This window comes from Primulina huaijiensis, chromosome 7, assembly GCF_012295235.1.
Source record: "Primulina huaijiensis isolate GDHJ02 chromosome 7, ASM1229523v2, whole genome shotgun sequence".
In the NCBI taxonomy this organism is placed as follows: domain Eukaryota; kingdom Viridiplantae; phylum Streptophyta; class Magnoliopsida; order Lamiales; family Gesneriaceae; genus Primulina; species Primulina huaijiensis.
Genome location: NC_133312.1, coordinates 21,983,117 through 22,005,596, shown reverse-complemented (window position 1 = coordinate 22,005,596; position 22,480 = coordinate 21,983,117). Strand labels below are relative to the sequence as shown.

The 22,480-nt window shown below is 31.4% G+C and overlaps 2 protein-coding genes across 5 annotated transcripts; one reads left to right on the top strand and one right to left on the bottom strand.

Moving 5' to 3' along the window:
* Window positions 1–2,140: 2,140 nt before the first annotated feature.
* LOC140981696 (uncharacterized) lies at window positions 2,141–3,979 on the bottom strand. The gene is made up of 2 exons (XM_073448111.1): window positions 2,865–3,979; window positions 2,141–2,651 (listed from the first exon to the last, which is right to left on the bottom strand). The coding sequence occupies exons 1-2, from the start codon at window positions 3,584–3,586 to the stop codon at window positions 2,141–2,143; spliced, it is 1,233 nt and encodes a 410-aa protein (XP_073304212.1). The 5' UTR covers window positions 3,587–3,979.
* Window positions 3,980–6,380: 2,401 nt separating this feature from the next.
* LOC140980996 (uncharacterized) lies at window positions 6,381–10,269 on the top strand. Of its 4 annotated transcripts, none has more exons than XM_073447179.1 (4): window positions 6,381–6,528; window positions 7,168–7,883; window positions 9,066–9,106; window positions 9,195–10,269. In XM_073447179.1, the coding sequence occupies exons 2-4, from the start codon at window positions 7,676–7,678 to the stop codon at window positions 10,065–10,067; spliced, it is 1,122 nt and encodes a 373-aa protein (XP_073303280.1). In that variant the 5' UTR covers window positions 6,381–6,528; window positions 7,168–7,675; the 3' UTR covers window positions 10,068–10,269. The 4 variants fall into 4 exon arrangements, with proteins under 4 accessions (XP_073303280.1, XP_073303281.1, XP_073303283.1 ...); XM_073447180.1 differs by having other exon boundaries at window positions 6,451–6,601; XM_073447182.1 differs by lacking the exon at window positions 6,381–6,528 and adding an exon at window positions 6,586–6,607 and having other exon boundaries at window positions 7,171–7,883.
* Window positions 10,270–22,480: the final 12,211 nt, after the last annotated feature.

Below are 22,480 nucleotides of genomic sequence, written 5' to 3'. Positions count from 1 at the left end.
CGATTTTAAAATTAAGTTAATTAATATATTTGATGCGAAAATTTAAAACGGATATTTTTCCTCAAAATGTGAGAATGAAACTGATAGATGGTTTTTCGTCTCATTATCAGTTAATTCTCTTAACTCGTCACATAAAAAATATAAACAGACATTTTGTTATATTAGCTGTGTTGCCTTCTAATTTTGTCCACAGACATATATAGTAATGCCTACTGCAGTCATGTTGAGTAGACTACTAACAAATTGTTGTCTTTGCCACAACTTTAGAAGCTATATTGACGCTCATTCATAAATTATCCTGGTACACTATAGCTTTCCTGTATTGTAAGGAACCCAGAGTCTAGACACGTACAAGCGCGAGTGCAGCATAATAGATTCATTTAACAACTATTTCGTATTCGTCATCACTTTACAGAATTATTTAACTCAATTTTCTATATGAGTCAATCATAACCACTTACAAATCAATTTAAAACTTTTATTTTCAACTGATATGAGACAATGACATCACACGATAACCTATTTTTGGAGCAAAATTTGTAGTTTTACGAGAGTATAATAGCAAGATTGATCGTTATATGTATTTGGCTTTGGATTTGAAATTTATACGTTTAACATTGTTAAAATAACTAATTTGTTTTTACGGTTGTATTGAAATTTTTTGTTGTAATCACTCGGTTAAGATGGTATTTGAAAAGTTTAAATAAAATGATAATTCGGAGTCTTGTCAAAATATAGATACTGAACTGTACAACAGTTCAAAAACCACGTTTCAATTACTCTATTCAACAGAGATAATTATTGCACTTAACAATCTCCCTCTCAATGATTGCACTACTTGCAATCAACGAGAATCGAACTCGCGACCTTGACTCTAATACCAATTGTACATAGGACCAAGTGTTTGCTGGTTTACGAGAAACTATAGCTGGTGATAACAGTGCAACACAAATCTTTTTTAAACGGTACAATAACTCAATCATCATGTTTCGATTGTTCTACTTAGCAAAGACAATTATTAAACCAACAACGTACCAAAAATAAAGTAAATATGAATGGTTGAAGATTAATTGGCCAGCTAAGAATGTGGAGGGTGTCGTATTAATAATAAAATCATTACTGGAGATTATTGTTTTCATTTGCTTATTTTTTTTAGTTAATTTCATTTATATTTTAGCACAAATGTTTTGTTTAGGGACAGGATTAGATTTCATATGTATTTTAGTGGAAGTGATTGGTTGGGGACATGGTGTAAACTTTAAAAAATGTTCCATCAAAAGTCAGAAACAAAAGATCGATGATATATATATATATATATATAGCATTCTTTATTTCTACAAAGGACCATTCGATTTTTTTTTATATATAGATTAGACCCTAAAATTACGTATAATCGATATATCTCGTATCCTCTCACGTAATCTTGTAATAACTAAACATCAATTATCAGCCCCTTTTTCAGATCAGTTTCGTAGCTTTTTACGATATATGTCTTTTTACAAGAATTTTTTATTGATTCGATTAATATATCAACTTTGTAGTTTTGTAAAAAACGACGAAATCTTTTTCGGAAAAATATGATTAAACAAATATATAATTTTCCAGAACTACTTTGTGCCGTTGTATTAGATCCATTTTTTAAGCTAATTAATTCCAATTGTGAGGATGAAGAATTTACAATAACCACATATGAAATATTTCAACGAAGGAGAGATTAAGACCATCTCCAACATACTGCACTACATTCTGCACTATATTCTGCACTACAATAGTGTAACACTAAATTCATCTCCAACCTATCTACACTACATTCTACACTAAAAAAGAATATTCTCAAAATATTCTTATAATATTAATTTTAATTCAATAATAACTATTTATAATTCCATTACACAATTATACATAATAAATATAATTATATTATTTCATTATTTATTAGAAAATCGATTAATTATTTTATATAAATAAAATAATTATTTAATGATACAAATATTTTAATTCAATATAATCATTGAAAACGATATAAATATTTATTTCAAGAATAAAATACAATACAAGCATAACATTATATATAAGTTAAAAAACATTGAAAATGATACAAATATTTATTTTAAGAAATAAATACGATGCAAGCACAATATTAAATATTAGAATTACTATATTCTTCCCATAAGTGCTCAATTAACGCATTTCGTAGTTCATAGTGAGCTTCTCTGTTTTTTATTTTCTTATACCGAGAGATAAATTCTTCGAATCTTGTACTTTCGTCATTGACCACCATTTCCACATCGGCAAGCGGTGCTTCCCTTGCATCTTCAATTGGTGCACTGAGGTCACGTTCATCTTCAATAATCATGTTGTGCATGATAATGCATGCTGTCATTATATCATGCAAATTGTTTTTACGCCACGAACGTGCTGGATTTGCCACGATTGCAAATCGAGATTGAAAAACACCAAATGCTCGCTCCACATCTTTCCTACACGACTCTTGTTTCATAGCAAAATATCTTTTTTTCGGTCCAAGTGGGTTACTGATAGTTTGCACAATAGTTGACCACTTTGGGTAGTTACCATCTGCTAGGTAATAGCCAGTATTATATTCTTTGCCATAAATAGTATAATTGGCAGGAGGAGCAATGCCTTGAGCCAAATTTGAAAATATATTGGATGCCTCTAAAAAATTGATGTCATTATTTGATCCAGGCATACCAAAATATGCGTGCCATATCCAAAGATCATAATCGGCCACTGCTTCTAAAATAATTGTTGGAGACCCACTTCGACCTGAATATTGCCCAGCCCAAGCAGTAGGACAGTTCTTCTACTTCCAATGCATACAATCCAGACTTCCCAACATTCCTGGAAAGCCTCGTTGTTTACCAATATGCAAGAGTCGAGCAACATCGTTGGCTGTTGGAGCTCGTAAGTACTGGGCTCCAAAAACTTCCACCACTGCTCGACAAAACCGTTGCAAGCATTCAATTGCAGTTGACTCTCCTATTTTGATGTATTCATCGGTCGCATCCGCGGCCATGGCATATGCTAACATTCGAATTGCAGCTGTTGCTTTCTGATTAGTTGATAACCCTAGTCGTCCCAAGCCATCACTGCGTTGTATGAAGTAGCTATCATGATTCTTGACACCATCCACAATGTGAAGGAATAGATGACGAGACATCCGAAATCGTCGTCGAAAAATAACTTCATGAAATCTGGGATTTTCAGCAAAATAGTCGTTGAACAAATTCTGATCGGCTATTTCTCTATCGCGGTGAATTACAATGTGACCTGGAATGGATCCTCTTCTCGGACCTTCGTTAACTTGTTGATTGATGTAGGTGTGTAGTATCGTATTGCGTGCATGAATATGGCTAATGATTGCTCCTTGAATCTCATCAATGGCTTTATCGATGATCAAATAATTAGTTATTTCATCTTCATTATCGGATAATGACGATGAGCCTGATGAAGAATTCATTTTTTTTAATATAAATTGTTTGAAAAATGTATACCACGAATTAGGGTTTATATAGAATTTATTACGATAATATGGATGAGATTTCCTATCTCGAAATCTTTCCATCCATAGAATTAGATTTCATTAGATAAGGAATCTCATCCAATGACATATATCTCTTACCATGTGACTCAACGGTCACGAGGAAGGCAGAACTGCAATTTGAGTTTGTCCACTAGTTATTAATGAATAAAGAAAGGTATATAGTAATAGAATTTGGTATTTGATAAAAGAATTCTACCAAATAAATAACTTTTAAAATGTCAGGCATTTGCTTTTGGTGATCTCATCCTTGTACCATCCGTAGGATTAGATTTTGGTAATCTCATCCGACGGATGGCACACATATGAGATTTCAGAGCCTGATATCCATCGAAATCTAATCAAACGACTATCATTTCTTTTGCATATTTTCTAAAGATAATCCAAAATACTATAAATAGTAACATTTATATTCAAAACATATCAATACACCTATAAGCATATTAGCAAAAGATAGATGGAAGAAAGTTCAAGAAAGAACTACACCGTTGATGAAGATTAGTTTTTGTGTCATATTTATCTTGATGTTTCACAGGATCCCATTATAGGTATAAGTCAATCGAGAACTCAATTCTGGTCTCGGTTTGCTGAGAAATACAACAAAGAAAGAAGAAGTGATTTACATCCACGACCTCAAAGATCAGTTGAGAAGCGCATGGGAAACATCCTCACTTCTGTTGCCCGTATGAGAGGATGCATTCGACAAATTGAAAACCTCAAGCCTAGTGGTGCATCTGAACAAGATATCGTAAGTTATTTTTTTAAAAAAAAAGTTATGAGTCATTCACATTCAAATTTCTTAACTAATTTTTAATGGTTTTTATGTAGATGAACCGCGCAAAAGTACTGTATATACAAGACAGTAAAGATAACAAACCATTTTCATTTGATCATGTGTGGGATATTGTGAAGAATTGTGAAAAACTTTCAGGAGATAAAAATTTCGATAACCAAAAAATCTAAACGACGTGCTACTAATCTGGAGACTTCACAGTCTGATACTCCAGCTGAAGAATCGCCACAATCAGGTTCACTTAGCTTCTCTGCATTTGCAATACATTTAAATGACGACAATATTGATGACAGTTTTCAAAGACCAATGGGAGTGAAAAAAGCCAAATTGAAGAAGAAAAGAGATGAAGATATTTCTCAAATTCAGCGTACAATGGAAGAACAACATCGCGAACTTTTGGATGTTTTGAAACAAGGAACCGTTGGAAGACAACAAAATTATGACCTTCAAAGGATGAGACTTCAACAAGAGGAAAGAAAAATGGAGGATAGAATTTTATACAAAGATTTGAGCAAAATCATTGATCCAAATTTGCGTGAATACACTAGAACTCAACAAGAAAAGATTTTGCAAAAGAGACTTCAAGCTGAAAATCGAGACAACTTTGAATCTTATTTTGGCGATATTGGAGGATCAGGATCTGGTTTACCAGATTACTAAATATCATTTAATAAATTTTATTGTTTGTATCGTAATTTTGTTGTTTGTTTATTGTTGTTTTTAAAATTATTTCGTATTATATTGTAAAATGTATCAATTTAATGTACTAGTAATATAATTTGGTTGTTTATTAAATTAATTTAATATCTATTTAATTTTAAAAAAAATTTAAAAAAATTTAAATTAATATTTAAGTTTCAAGAGGAAATTATTTTAAAATTTTAAAAAATAAAAATATTAATTATATAATTAATATATAATAAAATATTAAATATTTATAATTATTTAAAAACAAATAAAAAAATTTAAAAAAAAAATAAAAGAGATGTGGCGCAGCACTTTGTACTGCGCCACATCTAGAGTGAGTTTTAGGACAACTCCAGTCCAGCACCATTTTTGGTGTTGGATTGGAGTGAAAAACCTTGCTCCACAATGGAGCAACTCCATTGTGGAGCAAGGGTTGGAGTTGCTCTAATACAATGGAGCAACTCCATTGTGGAGCAAGGGTTGGAGTTGCTCTAAAGATAGGGATGTCAATAGGTCCGGGTTTTACCCAGACCCGCAATGGACCCATCCCATCTGAGACGGGTTTGGGCATACTAAATGGGTCATGGGGCGGGTCTCGGGTCAAATTTTTGAGACCGTCTGGGTATGGGGCGGGTCATGGATCCTATAATACTCAACCCATACCCGCCCCATATATGTGGATATAAATTGATGTGCTCGCGAAGATGGTTGTGAGGTGACGTGGAAGGTAAATAAATCACATTTTTATTTTGTCATTGTACTTTCATTTTAATTTTGTTACTTTACTTTCTCTCTTTAAATTTGTAAGTAATTCTTCAAGTAATTTACCAACTTGTCCCACGATTCTTGATGAAGAGGAAGATGATCTTGAATAATGTGTCTGAAAGATTGCTTACTCGCTGATTTTACATTGATCTGTTTAAGTTCTGTTATGACTTATTTTTGAGGATGTCAAGACTTTTTATTGGAGAGCTAGTAACTCTTTTTTTTATGTGATTCTTTATGTCGTGAAAATAATTTGTTTGTTATTATTACGTGTGGTCGAAGACATGAATTAGTTTTCTATCGTGTTATATTTAGAGGATTGTTTTTTTCATAATTCAGTCATGTGATAAGAAGATTATTGTTTTCTTTTAAAAAAATTCGGGTCTCGCGGGTCTACCCGGCCCCATTTCGTTTTCAGGGTGGGGTGGGTCCGAAGAATATTTAACCGGGGTGGGGTGGGTAATGAGTCCAAGTTTTCTTCATGGGACGGGTCTTAGGTTTAGCCATACCCGTCCCATACCCGCCCTATTGACATCTCTAATTAAAGAGTAAAATAATAGATAGAAAGGGTCACAAATCGAAATTACAATAAATAGAGGAGCAGATTGCAATAGTACAACACACACAATCGCGCCTCTCCCCGTTAAATTAGGGTTCTTATATTTCGGTCTCATACACAGAATGACTCTCTTCAGGCATACTTTCTGTCTTTACATAAATTGTAAGTTAAGAGAAACGGTTATACTTTAATGAATAACGATTGCTTGTTCTGTAAAGTTCAGTTCTTTGTCTGGGTACTAGTTTCCTTTTCTTTTTTTCTTTTTTTTTCTTTTTTTTCTTTTTTTTTCTTTTTGCATTTCATTTTCATTATTTAATTGCATTTGTTTTGTGAACGGGGTATTAAGCTATTTTAGAAAGTTGGGATTGGGATTGTTGGGGGGTCTGTTTCAGTTAGCTCCAATTATTGGAAATTATTGAGTGCAGTGCTCTTTATTTATTTGAAGGAAAAGAATATTGTTGTTGGTGAATATCTTTTGTTTCAGGATTTTTATTCTTTATATGAAGTCCCTCACACCTAACTCAAGTGCTTCCTTAAAGTTTTATTCTTTTCGATTTTCTTATCATGGTGGTGTTTCATGGTATTATAGGTAGTGAGGAAATGCAAGGTATGAGTTCAAAATATGGTTATTTAGAAGAAACTTTCTTGAATGGGGGTGTAGTTTAAATTATTGAGTGGCAAAATTTCCGGTGCAGTAGACTTATGTTTGCTTCTTTTTTTTTTAATGTTCATAGTTTTTTATGTTTTTGGTCAGAATGAGTTGATGGATTTCATGCTGTGCATCTAATTTTTGTATTGCAGAAGGTTGATAATTAGCATCATAGTTTTGAAAGAACTTGGAACCTTCAGTTTGTCTCCTTTGTCATTGCTATCTAGCTCCTACATCTTAATATATTTCTAAGCTCTATAAAGAAATTGAAAGTCGTCAAGACCAGGCTACCAGGGCTAATTTTTGCAGATTTTGGTGTGACTACTTGATGCAATTTTTAATATCAACTTCTGGGTGACCTTTCTCAGAAGAAGTAAATCATACCCCGAATGTCGTTTGAACTTTGGACAGTTTGGGGATCAGAGCTAGTTAGTGTTGTAGTTGGTTGAATATTTCTACTGAGTGTCGTCAAAGATAGCTAAAACGGGGTCACTTTGTTGTGTGGCTGCAAGGCCACATGGATCCAATGCGACAAGCAGAGACTGGTCCGTTGGGCCGCAGGAGCCATACTGGAGAACTAACACGAGCTATTCACCACCACCGTCCAGATGGGATTTTCGATTTCAAGCCGAAGCACATTCATTTGGTTCCCACGATGGTATGCAGTTGTATGGGTCTTCTGCGTCGTCAAACAGCCGAGGTAGTCGAAGCTGGGTGAGAGGGACCAATCTGGCTAATCATCAGTTTTTGGTATCTGATGGTATTGGTCCATTTTATGGCAGTCCATCTGACATTTCTCCTGTACAGCAATGGACTCCTCCTGCAATACAAGAGATCAGCACTGATGATTATGGGACTTCTAGAAGAGGTATTCAAATCAAATTTTTTGTCTAGATCCACCTGCAATTTCTGTATTCTTCTCCTAAAACAATTGATCAAGAGCTCAATACATGATGGCGAAGAATTATGCTGCAAATACTAAAACCGGTGCAATTGGTTTTTTAAGTAAGCTAAAAAATTGAGGCCAATATACAAATTCTTTGGTGTCATGGAACGGGTGGGTCACATTTTTTCTTCTTTTAATTCATAACACCCCCATCGTCCTGACTCCCTCCGCAACTTACTGCACCTTCTTTCTCTTAAGCAGAGAACAAAAAATTCGTGGTGTTACTTTTCTCTCGGATTTTTTTAAGGGGCAAAATTGCACGTCTATATATTCTTACATTCAGTCAACCCCACCCTGTTCAGGAAATACTTGTCCCGAGCTTGTGAATTTGCTTTGCTTTCCATATTGGAAAGTCTGAAGTAAACATGCAAAATAATCAGCAAACCTTAGGTTTGGGTAGCCTTGTCTCTCATTAAAAACTCACTTAGTAGCTGCCCTGTTAATTCTTTTTGAGAGCTTGTGTTACAGCCACCAACTATCAAAACCACAGACTAATAGTCAAACTTATTTTTTGTTTTCTAAACTTGCGTGTTTCACTCCACAATATATATTGCTTCGAGTCTTTATAAGTAATCATCAATGCTTTTTTCATCAGGAGAGAAGAAGCAAATTTTCCTGAAATAGTAGTTCTGCAACGCAATATGTCTCTAGAACTACTTGTAGACATGTACTTGTTTTTTTGTTTCTTAAATTGTTGCCATGCCACTATAATCAAGCATGGATACTAGTTAAAAGTAGTTTTGATATTGCTTATATGCATAGTTTTGCTTTACACTCCCTTGAAAGTGGTGCTTACTTAAATTTCCGTTGCAAGTCTAATTTCTTAGCTGGTTTCTATTTTAGTATTGTTGAGAGCTTACACCCGTTAACTGCGATAGGAGCTTTGGCCATTCATTGACTTGTTTAATGAGATGGATTGAGACCCTCGTTTTTTATGGTTACATATGATGTAGGAGAATTGCTCGTCTACTCTTAAAAACGATACAGTGTTTGATGTTTTTAATTGAACTCGTTTTATGACTGAAGCCTCATGCACTTTACAGTCTTTTTGCTTCTTAGTGATTACAGGATGCTAATAGTTCGTATGTTGTCTTCCTTTGCCAGATGTAGTTTTGAGGCCATTATCCTTTTCTCCGACCATGGAGGTATGTCTCGTTGTGCTTACATTCAAACTTCTCTGGTTTTTTTTGCCAAATTTGACCTTTTGCTAAAATGATAAAATTACATTTACAGGGAACATCGGTAGCTAGGGATAGTGGAGGTTCTACTTCATCTCGATCCGACAGTAGTTGTGATTATGAGTCCATGGTCAAGCCACATTCCTCTCATCGTAACTTTGCCAATCGCCGGTGCTTTACACCAAAAGCAATTCACCCATTGTCATTTCCGTCAGAGATAACACCCACCCGAGAGATTTCTAATATAGCCCCTACTGGGCTTTCAGAACCCAGTGCTGTCACTCCACGAAGAGACAGACAACATTTGAGCAGTGCTAGTGGTAGTGTTGACTTCTCTGAAATACCCGAGCCATTTGAATATGAACCTTCCAACACGTCTCGTAGTCCTGCAGATCGTTTCAAATGTGGATTGTGCGAGAGGTTCCTTTCACAAAGATCACCTTGGGGTTCCGGAAGGATTGTAAAAAGCGGAGACATGCCAGTTGCCGGAATCCTTTCTTGTCGCCATGTCTTCCATGCTGAGTGCTTGGAGCAAACAACACCAAAAGGACATAAAAACGACCCCCCATGTCCCATATGTGCGAAAATTGAAGAAGAAAGTTTCACCGAACAGCCAATCTTTTCCAAGTTAAGGACTAGTTTCCCTCGGCTCAAACCTTTCAGCGAAGATGGTCCGTCAAGGCCATGGGGCTGCGCTCAAGCTGGAGATTGTGTTGAAGGGGCGTTGCACACCCCTAGTCGGAACACATTGCTTTCTCTTAATCGGAACCGGTTTAAGAAAAACCTTTCCTTAAAGAGCAATCCTGGCCGAGAATTCCCAGGGAAAGTAAGGAAAGCTGGCTCTTTTTCTTCACAGTTATTTATTGGTTCGGTTGAACAAGGATCCATCGGTGCCTCAAAGACGACGGCTAACTCGAGTTTGAACTGATGCCAAGGTTCTGTTTGAATCATGTTTTGAGGATGAGGATCTTGCCTGGTAATTTAGCATCACCTACGATAAAATTCGACTTGTTATGCATTTTACCCATTGTTGTTTGGGCTTCATTGTAAAGTTCTTATGTTGTCTCAGGATTGATCCTCGTTTTCATCTGCATCTGAATTTTCATCAATGTAACCCTGTATTGCTAATATTTTATTTTATGTTTTCCGGACAATCATGAGGCTATAAGAGATCTGTATCACAAAATACGACCCGTAAGATCGTCTTACACAAGTTTTTGTCATATATATGTAACATTAATTAATATTTAATATTCTTGGTAAACAACTGGGTGAGGGGTTTTTTTATAAATAATTTTAAAATTAAAATTTCAAAATTAATGCATGTATGTGGTGGAGTTTTGCAAAAGCACTGCAAAACTCTACCACTATTGGCAGACGCTGCAAATTCCACCAAAATGGGCTACTGCTATCTTTTTTATTTTATCTTTTTCATTTTAAAAAATTTTAATTATTATTATTTTTTAAAATACTTTTCACACATATCTTGTTTAAGAAAATGAGACTTAAGAAAACAAGTAAAAAATGAGAGTTGGAGTTTTCAATAATCCAAAAGATAGATCGCCTGAAAATGATGGACCGATCAATAAAGAAAAGTGTGTGTGTGTGTGGATCCACTTTTTAATTTTTTAAGATCAACCAACACATATTTAAATATAAAAAAAATATTTTGGTTTATCAAAAATTACATGATTTTAAGGTGATCTATATTTCAAATTATTGAACTTGAGCTTCAACTCTAATTTTTAATATGTAGTCTCAAGTCCCATTTTTTTAAATAAGAGATGTGTCCAAGTTCTAGAAGAAAAACAATAATAATAATGAAAAACAATTAAAAAATGTGTTGGTTTATTTTTTGAAAAAATAAAAAAAGTGTATGGCGCTTATCGATCCACTTATTTATTTTATTATATTTTACTAATAATATGATTAATAAAAAAACTAATAGTTGAAATATGCGAATTCTAGAATTTCGTAAGAAAAATTCTTGAAGTTGTGCTATTTTTTAAAAAATTTATTATTATTATTTATCATATTACTAATAAAAATAATTAGACCTACACACACTTTCTTTTATTTTTTCGAAAACTAAATCAATGTATATTAAAATAAATAAAAGATTTTAAAAAAAAATTAAAAGAATTTTTTGAAAAGATAAATTGTCTAATTTTTCAAAAATAAATAATTTTTTTAAATAGTTGATCGGTTTACTATTTTAAGGTGATTTATGTTTCAAATTAGTTCACAAACAAAAAATGAAAGTTTGAGCAAATTCATTAATTTTTAAAAATACAAAAATAAGTGGATCGACAGACATACACACCTTCTTTTTTTTGAAAGATAAATTACCTAATATTTTACAAAAAAATATTTTTTTTGAAAAAATAACATTTTAAGGTGATCTATCTTTTAAATTATTGAAATCTTCAACTCTAATTTTTGACTTATTGTCTTAAGTCTCATTTTCTTAAACAAGAAATATGTCAAAGTTTTAAATAAAATCATAATTATTAAAAAATAAATTTAAAAAAAATTAAAAAGCTAGCAGCGGAATGCAGCGTCCGTCAATAACCACATACATTAATTTTGAAATTTTAATTTTTTAAAAATATTTATAAAAAAAAAACCCACTGGGTGAAGATTATTATATAAATATTTTATAAAGATTCATTCGTATATTGGTGGACTAAGATTAACATTATTCAACTAATGACAACTTCTACAAATACCGATTCTTCATTTTTCATTTAAAACAATCAATTTTTTGTGTCTCTTAACTTCAAAATTTTCTTTTACTCAATTTAATTCGAATGCAGAAGTTGGACCTCATATATATTCTGATTCTTCTAAAGTAATTATGGTATTTGGATTTTTGGTAAATAAACAGAAATTTATATATTTCAAATTATATATATATATATATAAGCAATGATACCTTGCTCACCCTTTAATGAGCGACCATAGGCACCAGCTGCCAGCTGTAATTTTTTTTATTTAAAAAAACTAAATTTAAAAAGATGAGACACATTACACGCTCATATTTCAGAAAGGAATTGATCAAATATATCGAATAAGGAGTGTATTTCATCATTTATGAATCTAATAACCCCATTGTTAGAAATTTTCACAAATTTTATGAGAGTTCTAGAAGTGTATTTCTATTTTTTAAAAAAAAAAAAACAAAAGTGATGAAAAAATAATTTTTCCTACATTTTTCATATGATCAAGATTTATAAAATAATTTAAAGTTTGAATATTATATAAGTTGAGTCAAAGGTGATTTTAAATTGCTCGATCAATATTATTATTTATTTATCAGACATAAATATAAATATAAGTGGCTACGGTTTCAGGCATTTGCTTCATTGGGCAGTAAATTAGGTAAAGCAGAGTTAGCAGTAAATAGACACACAATTTTCTTTGGATTGCATGGAATTGTACGGATTATAAATGTCTTCAAAAACCTGTCCCTCCAATTGCAACAAAAGACAAAACCCTAGCTAATTTCAGTTAGGGCAGTGATTCAATATCTCTGTCTACTTTGAATTAAAGATATCTGACACAAAGGCTCGTTAGATCATTAATGCTTCTTAATTAAGCATATAGATTGCTTAATTGGATTGGATGAAATATTAATTAAATTTCTTGAAAATGACATATTCTCGTGTACCTTGATCTCAACTTAGATTTCACAGTCAATCTATGAATTGTTAACCTATGTGTTGGATCGAGTTCTCGGGTTTCAGGTTTTTTGGTGTTAGTGTCGACGGTTCGAAGGTCGGGATTGCTTATCGGGGTTAAGCAGTTTAGGTATTAAGAACTATTTTTTGTAATATCAAGAATCTTTTGGTTCAATGATAAGGGTAAAGCCCTAAGATTCATTTCTTATATTCAAATTTCATTTGCATTGGAAATTTAAAGAAAAAATTTTGCAAGTTACAAAAATTGATGGAAGGCCTAGTTTATAGAAAATATGCTAGGTTAAGCAATAAAAGAAGTAGCAATAATTGGTGTTTGATCATGAGACAACGATGATGTTTGGTTGGAGGATAAGCAATTGGATGCTTATTTTATGTAATGATTGTTGATGTGTAATAATTATTTTTGTTCGGTAGAGTGATCGAACAATTACGTTTGATCTGCTATGGGGCTTAAAATATTTGAGTTGCACAATTACCAATATCTATATATATCTTTCGTTAAAATGGTATGCGCTCGGTCCTACAATTGATGTTAGAGTCAAAGTCATGGTATTCAACTCATTTCACCATAGTAATTGTGTAATTGGTCAGGACACATGACTTAGCTATACTTAGTTAATTTATTGATTAACTAATTTGTTATGATAGTGAAGTTTTTAATACCATCCGATCATCCAACTACATATATCATATTTTTCTTTACATTTTATTTTCTCTCATACTATTTCAATTTTAAAAAAAAATGAATAAATTTATTTTAAATTAAGAAAAAAATATTTCATTCTCTAAATTTTCTACAGAACACATACATCGTATGTGTCATCATCCGCTAGTCTTTAATTATTATTGTATAAAAATATGATATTCTTCTGTCAGTATCGAATGAACGGAGTGTAGTATTTTGAGATAATATATCCTTTATTGCAATCGATATGAGCACAATTCAAGATATGGTCAGGTGCTCAATCAATTGCAATAAAAGGATATCTTACTGATCGAAACGATTTAATCGAATTTTTTTAGGCTAATAAAATTGAACCTAATTTCTAGCTAAAACTGAATTAATCGAACTGAATTAAATCGGTTATTTAGGTCGATAATCAAAGTAAACAATTTTTTTAAAAAAAATATGTACAAAATTAATAATTCATATGAGCTATTTTTTTTTATCATAGTATGCCTCAGAAAATTAAAAATGACAAAAATTACCTAAAATGATAAATATAAAAACATTAAACAAATTTTATAAATTATATGTAAAGCCTAAAAAATATATTAAAATTTAATTAGATTATTCGTTTAACCTATATTAATCGGGTATTTGAACCAGGTATGAGTATAATTTTTAAGATCCGCCTCCAACCTTGTAAGGCCCGAGATTATATCACTTTAATCCGAGATTATTTAATTTACGAATTTTGGAATGATGAATTAGATTCCACCGTTTTTGTAATTAATTAGGATTGAAATTGAATTAAAAGATTGAGCGGGGGCCGATTTGCAAATAGAGAAAAGTTGAGGGACTAAAGTGCAAATATGGAAATTTGAGGGGACACTTGTCACACATGCATTTGAGATATATATATTAGGTAAATTGTCAATTGAATTCAGAATTTCAGCAACGAAGATCGAGAATTCCTCCAGAGAATCTTTAAGCTTTCTTTTCTTTAGAAATTTTATTGTACGAGAACCGGTTATCAGAATTTAAATCCGGACACGGTGCAGCGATCCTCGTATCGACAGCTACTACTGGACGTAAGTTTTATTGATTTCTGATATCATTTGAAAATATGATGTAGTAGGAATTTGATACAATTCATATATGATGTTCTTGACATGTTAGACATCGTAGAATCGAAGTCAGACCGAAGAACGGATTTATTATGGAATTGTTATGATTTTCTGATTATATCGATTGAAAATCAGACAGATTTGGATTATTGATTTATTATGGATTGTATCAGATATGGGTTATGATTTGTAATTTATATCTGGTGATATTGTGTTGACGAGGATATTGAGATTGTGTCGTTATGCCGTTGATTTGAATTAAATTCAGGATGATCGGATTCTGTATTGAATTGAGAATGGAATATTGATATTATGATTCTCGATATGTCGTTTCAGATTTACAGAGACAGTCTTGAGGTAAGAACTTATATTGCTTCAGACCGAGACTACGAACGAAAAGTATAAGTCAATGTGGTATTGAGAGATCGACTTGAGTAGGACATACTTGAGTTTCCCTAAATCACATACTGATTGTTATGAGATGCCTTGATTTGAATTGATATGCTTGTTTCTATTGATTTATAGGAAGCATGTTATAGGCGAGTATTAGACGAGTAATCTTGTGACAGAAGTGCCGGATAGTGATGGAATCGTCATTGGCACATTGCACTCTGTTACAGGATAGTGTAGTAGCGAAAGTGCTAAGGTCTGTGACGGATAGGTCAAGACACTGGATGTTTGGTTATATCGATGTTGATTAGAATTGGAGTTTCTTCTATCACGGATATTCGATATGGAATGCCATCATCTGGAAACCGGGATCCCTAGACTAGGATTGAGTCTAGTCTGAGACGTGGAGTCACGAGTTTATTTACAGTTTTATATAGATTCAAGTTTCAGATTTGACATTTATTTCTGATATTTACTTCATGCTTTTATATTGATTATACTATCGCATGTTCGTTGATTTATACTGGGATTATATTCTCACCGGAGTTATCCGGCTGTTGTCTTGTTTGTATGTGTACATGACAACAGGTGGGACAGGATCAGGGTCTAGGAGATGAGGAAAGAGATCGTGATAGAGTGGAGATTACGGACTTTGGTGTATATAGGGTTTTGACACTTGACATTAGTTGTTGAACCTTAGTTTGAGATGTTTGTATGTTGTATCAGATTTCTACTTTTATACTGATATGTATAGGATTTTGATTCCATTACGTTCCGCAATAAAAAAAAAAATTATGACCCTAATTACTTGATGAGTAAATTGATCCTAATGATTAAGAATTGAATTAGCGTCTGGGTCTCCACAAACCTCATACCTAAAAATCCTTATTTATTTAATTAGGTAAAAAATCTCCTAAATACCCACCTCCATTTTGGTCTGATATTGAATTTTCCGTCGGATTTAGAGAAAATTTTCAACCCCTAATATCTGATGAGGGATTTTACGTTATGCCATATGAGGACATACTTACACTACACACACATATAGTATGTTTTATGTGAGACGGTCTTATATATTTATATATATAGATTGATTGATCTGGTCCATACTTACATTGAAAAATAATATTTTTAACATAAAAAATAATTTTTTTTACGGATCGAATCAAGTATGATGTCCGTCACAAAAAATTAACTCGTGAGATTATCTTGTAAAAATTTATGAGATATATCACAAGACAGACAATCCAATCTTTTGTGGTACTAACGTGGATTTCCCTCATACTTGCCTCGTGCAAATGTAACATGAGGTGGGTGCGTAATCAATGTAATAGAAGATAAATTATGGTAGACGGGTTGCAGTAAAAATTAAGCTTCAACCAAGAAAAAGTAGAGGATGGGAGATAAAAGGGAAAAAATCCTGACCACACAAAATACAACTGATACATGACATTTAGTTTCATCGTTGAACCAAATACTACGAGATTGATTCTAACATTGTAACAGTCTTTCTGGGGTACCTATATATATATATATATATATATGATGCAAGGGGTCGCATTCGCATAGTAATGATGCAAGGGGTCGCATTCGCATAGTAATACTACCATATATTATATTATATTAGATAGTACTTTTCTCTCATTCTGTATGCAACAAACACCTGCAAAACTTTAGGGTTCATTTACCCATCAACTCAACTATTCACACACACAATGACTTGTTCACGTCTTCGAAATCATGGGAATGTGTGGAAATTTACCCCACCCTTTTTTCGCCAATTATGGTATTTGTTCGACTTACGGTTCGAAATTCTAATATTATGGTAGTTTGATTAAACAGAGAATTTTGAACTACAACAATCATTTGATTAACATATGATATAGATGTCTTCAAAATCATTTTTGTGAAACAAACATCGCGGATGCTCCCCGATCAACAAAGCCAGATTCTTTGGTTTCTCAGGGGATGTCTAGGCAGTTCGGAAAGCTCGGGATGCTTGTGTTTTTTAATGGACGGGACGAAACTTGGAAGATCCCTTCTCGTAATATTTCCACCCTGATTCATTTAGTAATGCCTTGGTTTAGAACACTTTTGACTAGAGTTCTAACATTTTGATATATGTGACACACTAATTATTCTATGTTGAACCCGCGCGAGTAAGTGTGGTGTATCTTGTTAACATTATGTTTTAATCAACATATTCACATTCACTCATTAAAAAAATTATATATTGAAAATAGTAAAGAGATATAAATAGATTCAAAAAGAAAATAAAACCAATTATAACTATAAAGAAACGTATCTTATTTTGCAAGACACAATTTATCTTCTAAATTATTTTTTTTTTTTTTATGAGATTTTGCATAAGAGTTTTGCATTCGTAGAATATTGAGTTTCTTAAACTCTAGATTTGATATTTAATATTTTAAAAAAATTTGTTTCCTAATAAAATTTTGTTTTCCTTATTTTGTTGGAATCTGTTTAAGTAATCCTATCAAGATCAACACAAGTCTATATATATTGAATAATAATTGTCGGACCTAAGAGAAGTGAGACGAGCAAGAGACGAGAGAATAAAGAGAAAATTATCTGAAGAACTAGCAAAGACAAAGCATTATGTTTCAATATTGTATTGTCGTGACGTGTTGGAGATATTTGAAGACAACACTCGTACAAAATGTTGATTAAAAAATTGTTTTTTTGCTCCAAAATTTGGCCACACATATTTTCATTCTTGTGTTTTGATTTTTTTGTCACTGATATTTAATGATACAATTTACTTCATTGACTTGTTAAGGACTTGTTAAGGAAAATAACTTTTCTTTTATTCACTACTATTAGTTTTGTAAACTCGATTTTTTTCTAGTGATTATTTTGTCATCGGACATCGCACAAGTGTGTTCACTTGCACATATTCATCTATGTGTTAATTTTAATTAAATTTATTTATTTGTGTATTATATTATTTAGCTGCATGTTATCACACAGTGTTACAAAATCTGAGATAACACTTATATATGATATACATAAACCTTACCACCATTATGTTAAACAAAATTAGTTTCAGTTGATATCATAGCCAACTCTTGACGTTACTAAAATAGACTCCAAATATTTTATAACTAATTCATAGATTTCGCGATTCGTGTTACTAATGTGTTTCATTGTGGAGAATGAATTTTCAATAATCATTTTAAGGACAATATTATTCTAAAGACAAAATGTTCAACACTTATCCAAACTACTTTTTATATAAATAAAAAAGTTACATTTTTTGCTTGCAAAAATAAATACCCAAACTTTCTTCTAACAAAATATATATATATATATATATATATATATATAATTTCCAAATAAATAATATATTGTTTGTGAAGCCAGAGATTGATTAACTTGGTTGATAAATTTTGATGGTGACAAGAACATTTGGCTACTTGGGGACTGTGCTTTTAGGACAAAATTAACTGACTTCCATTGTTTCATATCTAATTTTGATAGTGTGTGTCCTGCAAAAATTGATGACGTTTTCTTGTTCTTATCTCTCTCTGTTTTTGGCATAATTGATTTAGTTTTTCGTAATTTTAATTTTTTTTTATTTGTAATTTGACGTGTGACTATATATATCAGCGTCAAATCAACGTGAAGTTGGTTAAAATTGTTAAAACCAAAAAAAAAAAAAAAAACAAAATCGAAAAAAACAAACATATAAGATCAATGATGTATTTTTCTATAGATATTTTCATTTTCATTTTCTTAATGATTTTATTTGTTTTTTTATTTTATTTTTTGGATTTCATGTGGTTCCAAAATAACACAGCAAACAGAATCTCGTGGAATCCGTCCTATTTTATGTTGTGGGGCATTCCTATGTATCATCGATCCTCATCCTTTTTGTTTTTCATGGGTAAATGAAATTACTTAAATTATAATATAATTAATATTTCTCCTGGATCCAAGATGGCATCGTCAATTTCATTTTGGTGAGTAAAATAAAATCTGCAAAAAAATTACGTTTTTATATAAGAGTTATTAAATTTATGAAGATTTATGAGAGAATTTACAAAAAATTACGTTTTTATATACGAGTTATTAAATTTATAGATCATGAAAAAACGGGAAAAATATCAAACGCTTAGTAGTTTTTGAAAAATAAAGTGCAACGCTAATATGTTATGTTAGAGTTGAGTGTTTAAGAATTAAATCTAAATACTAAATTTTTAATAATATAGGAAAAATATTTTTATTGGACAAAATATAATATTTGACGATGTAATGTGAACATGAATTTAAAGAGTACAAAATATTGGGGACAATAATGTCCAGAAAAATTTTCATTTATTTACTAATTAAAATACCAAAATCATATTTAATGGATGTATTAATTTTTTTAATAGTCCTATGATTTGTTTAATGTCGAAATAGATAACTGATTTTTTACCATTAAATAAATTACTTTTTTAATAGTCGTTTTGTTTGTTTAATTAATAATTATTATATTTGGATGAAAAACGTCCAATTAAGGGGAAGTTGGTGAAAAATCCCCAACCAAAACATTTATTTGGGTTCACTCCCTACCCACAAAATTGTGGTACTATGTCATACAAATTGTGGTACACTTCATGTGGAAATGTGGTACACTTCATGTGAAAATGTGTTACTAAAAAAGTACCCAGGGACTGAACACAAAAAAAAACGGCGGCTGGGGAGTTAAGTCCAATTTCCCGTCCAATTAACATGGAAAACTGCACACGTGCGGACAGGCCGTACACACGTGCGATTGTAAGACAGTGTGAGGTGGTCGGTTCTGTAATCCAATCAATTTTTTTAAAAAAAACGATCCATTCAATAAAAAAATCCAAAAATTTGCATGTCCTTTGTCTGAAAGCAGACAGACGTTTGGTCCTTCGGTGCCCCTTAGTTTGTTCTCATATATAATTTAATTAATCATAGTATTTTAAGATAATTAATATCTTTATATATGTATTTTCATAATTCAAGTCTCTAGATTCAGCAGACCAATTATATGGAAATCTATCTCCCACTGGATGTAACACAAATAACTTTGAAACATAAAAAGAGCTAAAAATAACTTTAAACTCATTCGATAGAGCGTTGTTTTCCAATAGAGATGAGAATAGATCGAGTTTGAATATGATTCCATATCTTCTGTTTTCATCCCTATTTATTATATTTATTTTCATCCCAATCGGATATTCAATTTCATCATCATCATCATCCTGATACTAGGAGGATTAGATATTAATATCTTACCTAAATATTTTATTATTACGTATAATTGTATTTTCTCGAATTTGAATTATTTTGAATAAGCTATAGATATTTACTAAATTGTTTAGAACAATAAGGAGAAAAATATAAAAATTAGTAAATTAATCATTATTGAAAAATAACAAAATATTATAAAAAATTTATCCTACCATAATTCCCTACAAAAATAACAACAACTTTATACTAATAATTTTATTTATTTCATCCAACTAATATCATTGAACAAAATCATATTAGAATTAACATCATAACCGAAAAATCATATATACATATATATTAGTTTAATAGAGTATTCGGGTCAGATATTAGTAAGATTTTTTAAGATCCGCTTATATCTAATACCGATTATCCATTTATTTAATCGGGCAAAAAGTCTCTTCCATATTCTTCTCTATTCAGATTAGATATCAGATTCTTCGTCGAGTTCGTAGAAAATTGTTTGTCGTCTTTATTTTCCAACTTACCATTGTCTTCTGTCATTTTTTCGTCTTTCGAAATGTCATCAAGATTTGCAGACTTGTATTCACTGAGCTACAGTAACTTACATTAAAATTTTATTATTATTATTATTATTATTATTATTAAAACAGACCATGACACTTAAAATTAATTATTTTAAGTGTCTCAAACTTAATAATATAATATAGATATAACATATATAGGTTCACGACACGATAATGTACAACTTTGATGTCTAAAAGATCAAGAAAAAACCTTCAATCATCGCGTGAATGTATAAATAACCAATTTTCAAAAATCAACAAATTAAAAGTTTACATTTTGAAAATTATTGATGAATTGATTCTCAAAATATGCTCTATCTATTAAAAACAAAATTATGTTATAGAAATTTTCAAATAAACTTAGTTAAAAATTCAATGCCTACAATGTTCTCTCTACAGTTTTTTGACTAAAATTTTTGGAGTTGTTTGGAAATATTAAATAAAATATAAAGTACCATTTCTGCCATTCTTTTCATCTGCCAATATTAAATGGAAACGTCTGATATTGGGTATTTGAATTTTGTCCTTTAAAATTTGACTGCTTCCAAATCTTGCTGCTTGATTTCCCTTCCATTATTTTGCAGAAAATTATTCTAATAATTAGTTATATATCACAAATTATTTTACGAAAAAATTTCACAAATCAATTTTATGAGATAGATATTTTATTTAAGTCATTTATAATAAAATACTATTTTTTATATCAAAAGTATTACTTATTATTGTAAATATAGACATGATAGAAGAGCGTTTCACGAGAGACATAATACCTATATATATTTTGTTGGGTGCAATAATTGTCTTTGCTGGGTAGAGCGATCGAACCGTGATGCTTGAGCTGCTTTGCGGTTTAAAAGATTTGAGTTGCACCATTACCACTAGCTATAGCTTTTGGTACAGCGGTAAGCACTCGGTCCTACAATTGGTATCAGAGCCAAGGTCACGGGTTCGATTCCTATTGATTGCAAGGAATCCAATTATTGGGAGGGAGATTGTTGGGTGCAATAATTGTCCCTGCTGAGTAGAGCGATCGAACTGTGGTGCTTGAGCTGCTTTGCGATTTAAAATATTTGAGTTATACCATTGCTACTAGCTATAGCTTTTGGTAAAGCGGTAAGCACTCGGTCCTAAATATTTTGTTCATTTATCTTTTTCATTTTTTTCTAAGATAACTCAATATTATTTATTTATTTTGTTAAATGCTAATTATTAAAAGAAGGAAAGAAAACAAAATAAAGAATTTGATTTTAATCCAAATTAATTAAAAAAAATTACACTATTATCAACCCTTGCTACGAGGCAAAGGAAACTAATAATTAAACTGTTTACGCATATATTTTTTAAAAAAATTGTGGTAATTTTTCATTTTACATTGTTCTAAAATTGTTTTTTATGTCCATTAAAATAAAATTTATCTCCTTTGCATTTTCTTAGTCCTTCCCCATTTACAAAAATTCAGGTTCATACAATCTAAATGTCTCTTATGGGAAAGGTGGATTCTGTTACAAGTTAATTTTTTTAATTTTCCCTATCGATACTAAATGAACCTGGAATTTAAGATCAATGAGTCAAATGATTGTTGGAAAATCACATATTTGGTATTTTATTTGCATTTCTTTTATCGTGTTATCAGTGAATTCACAAGTCATATCTACTATTTTACA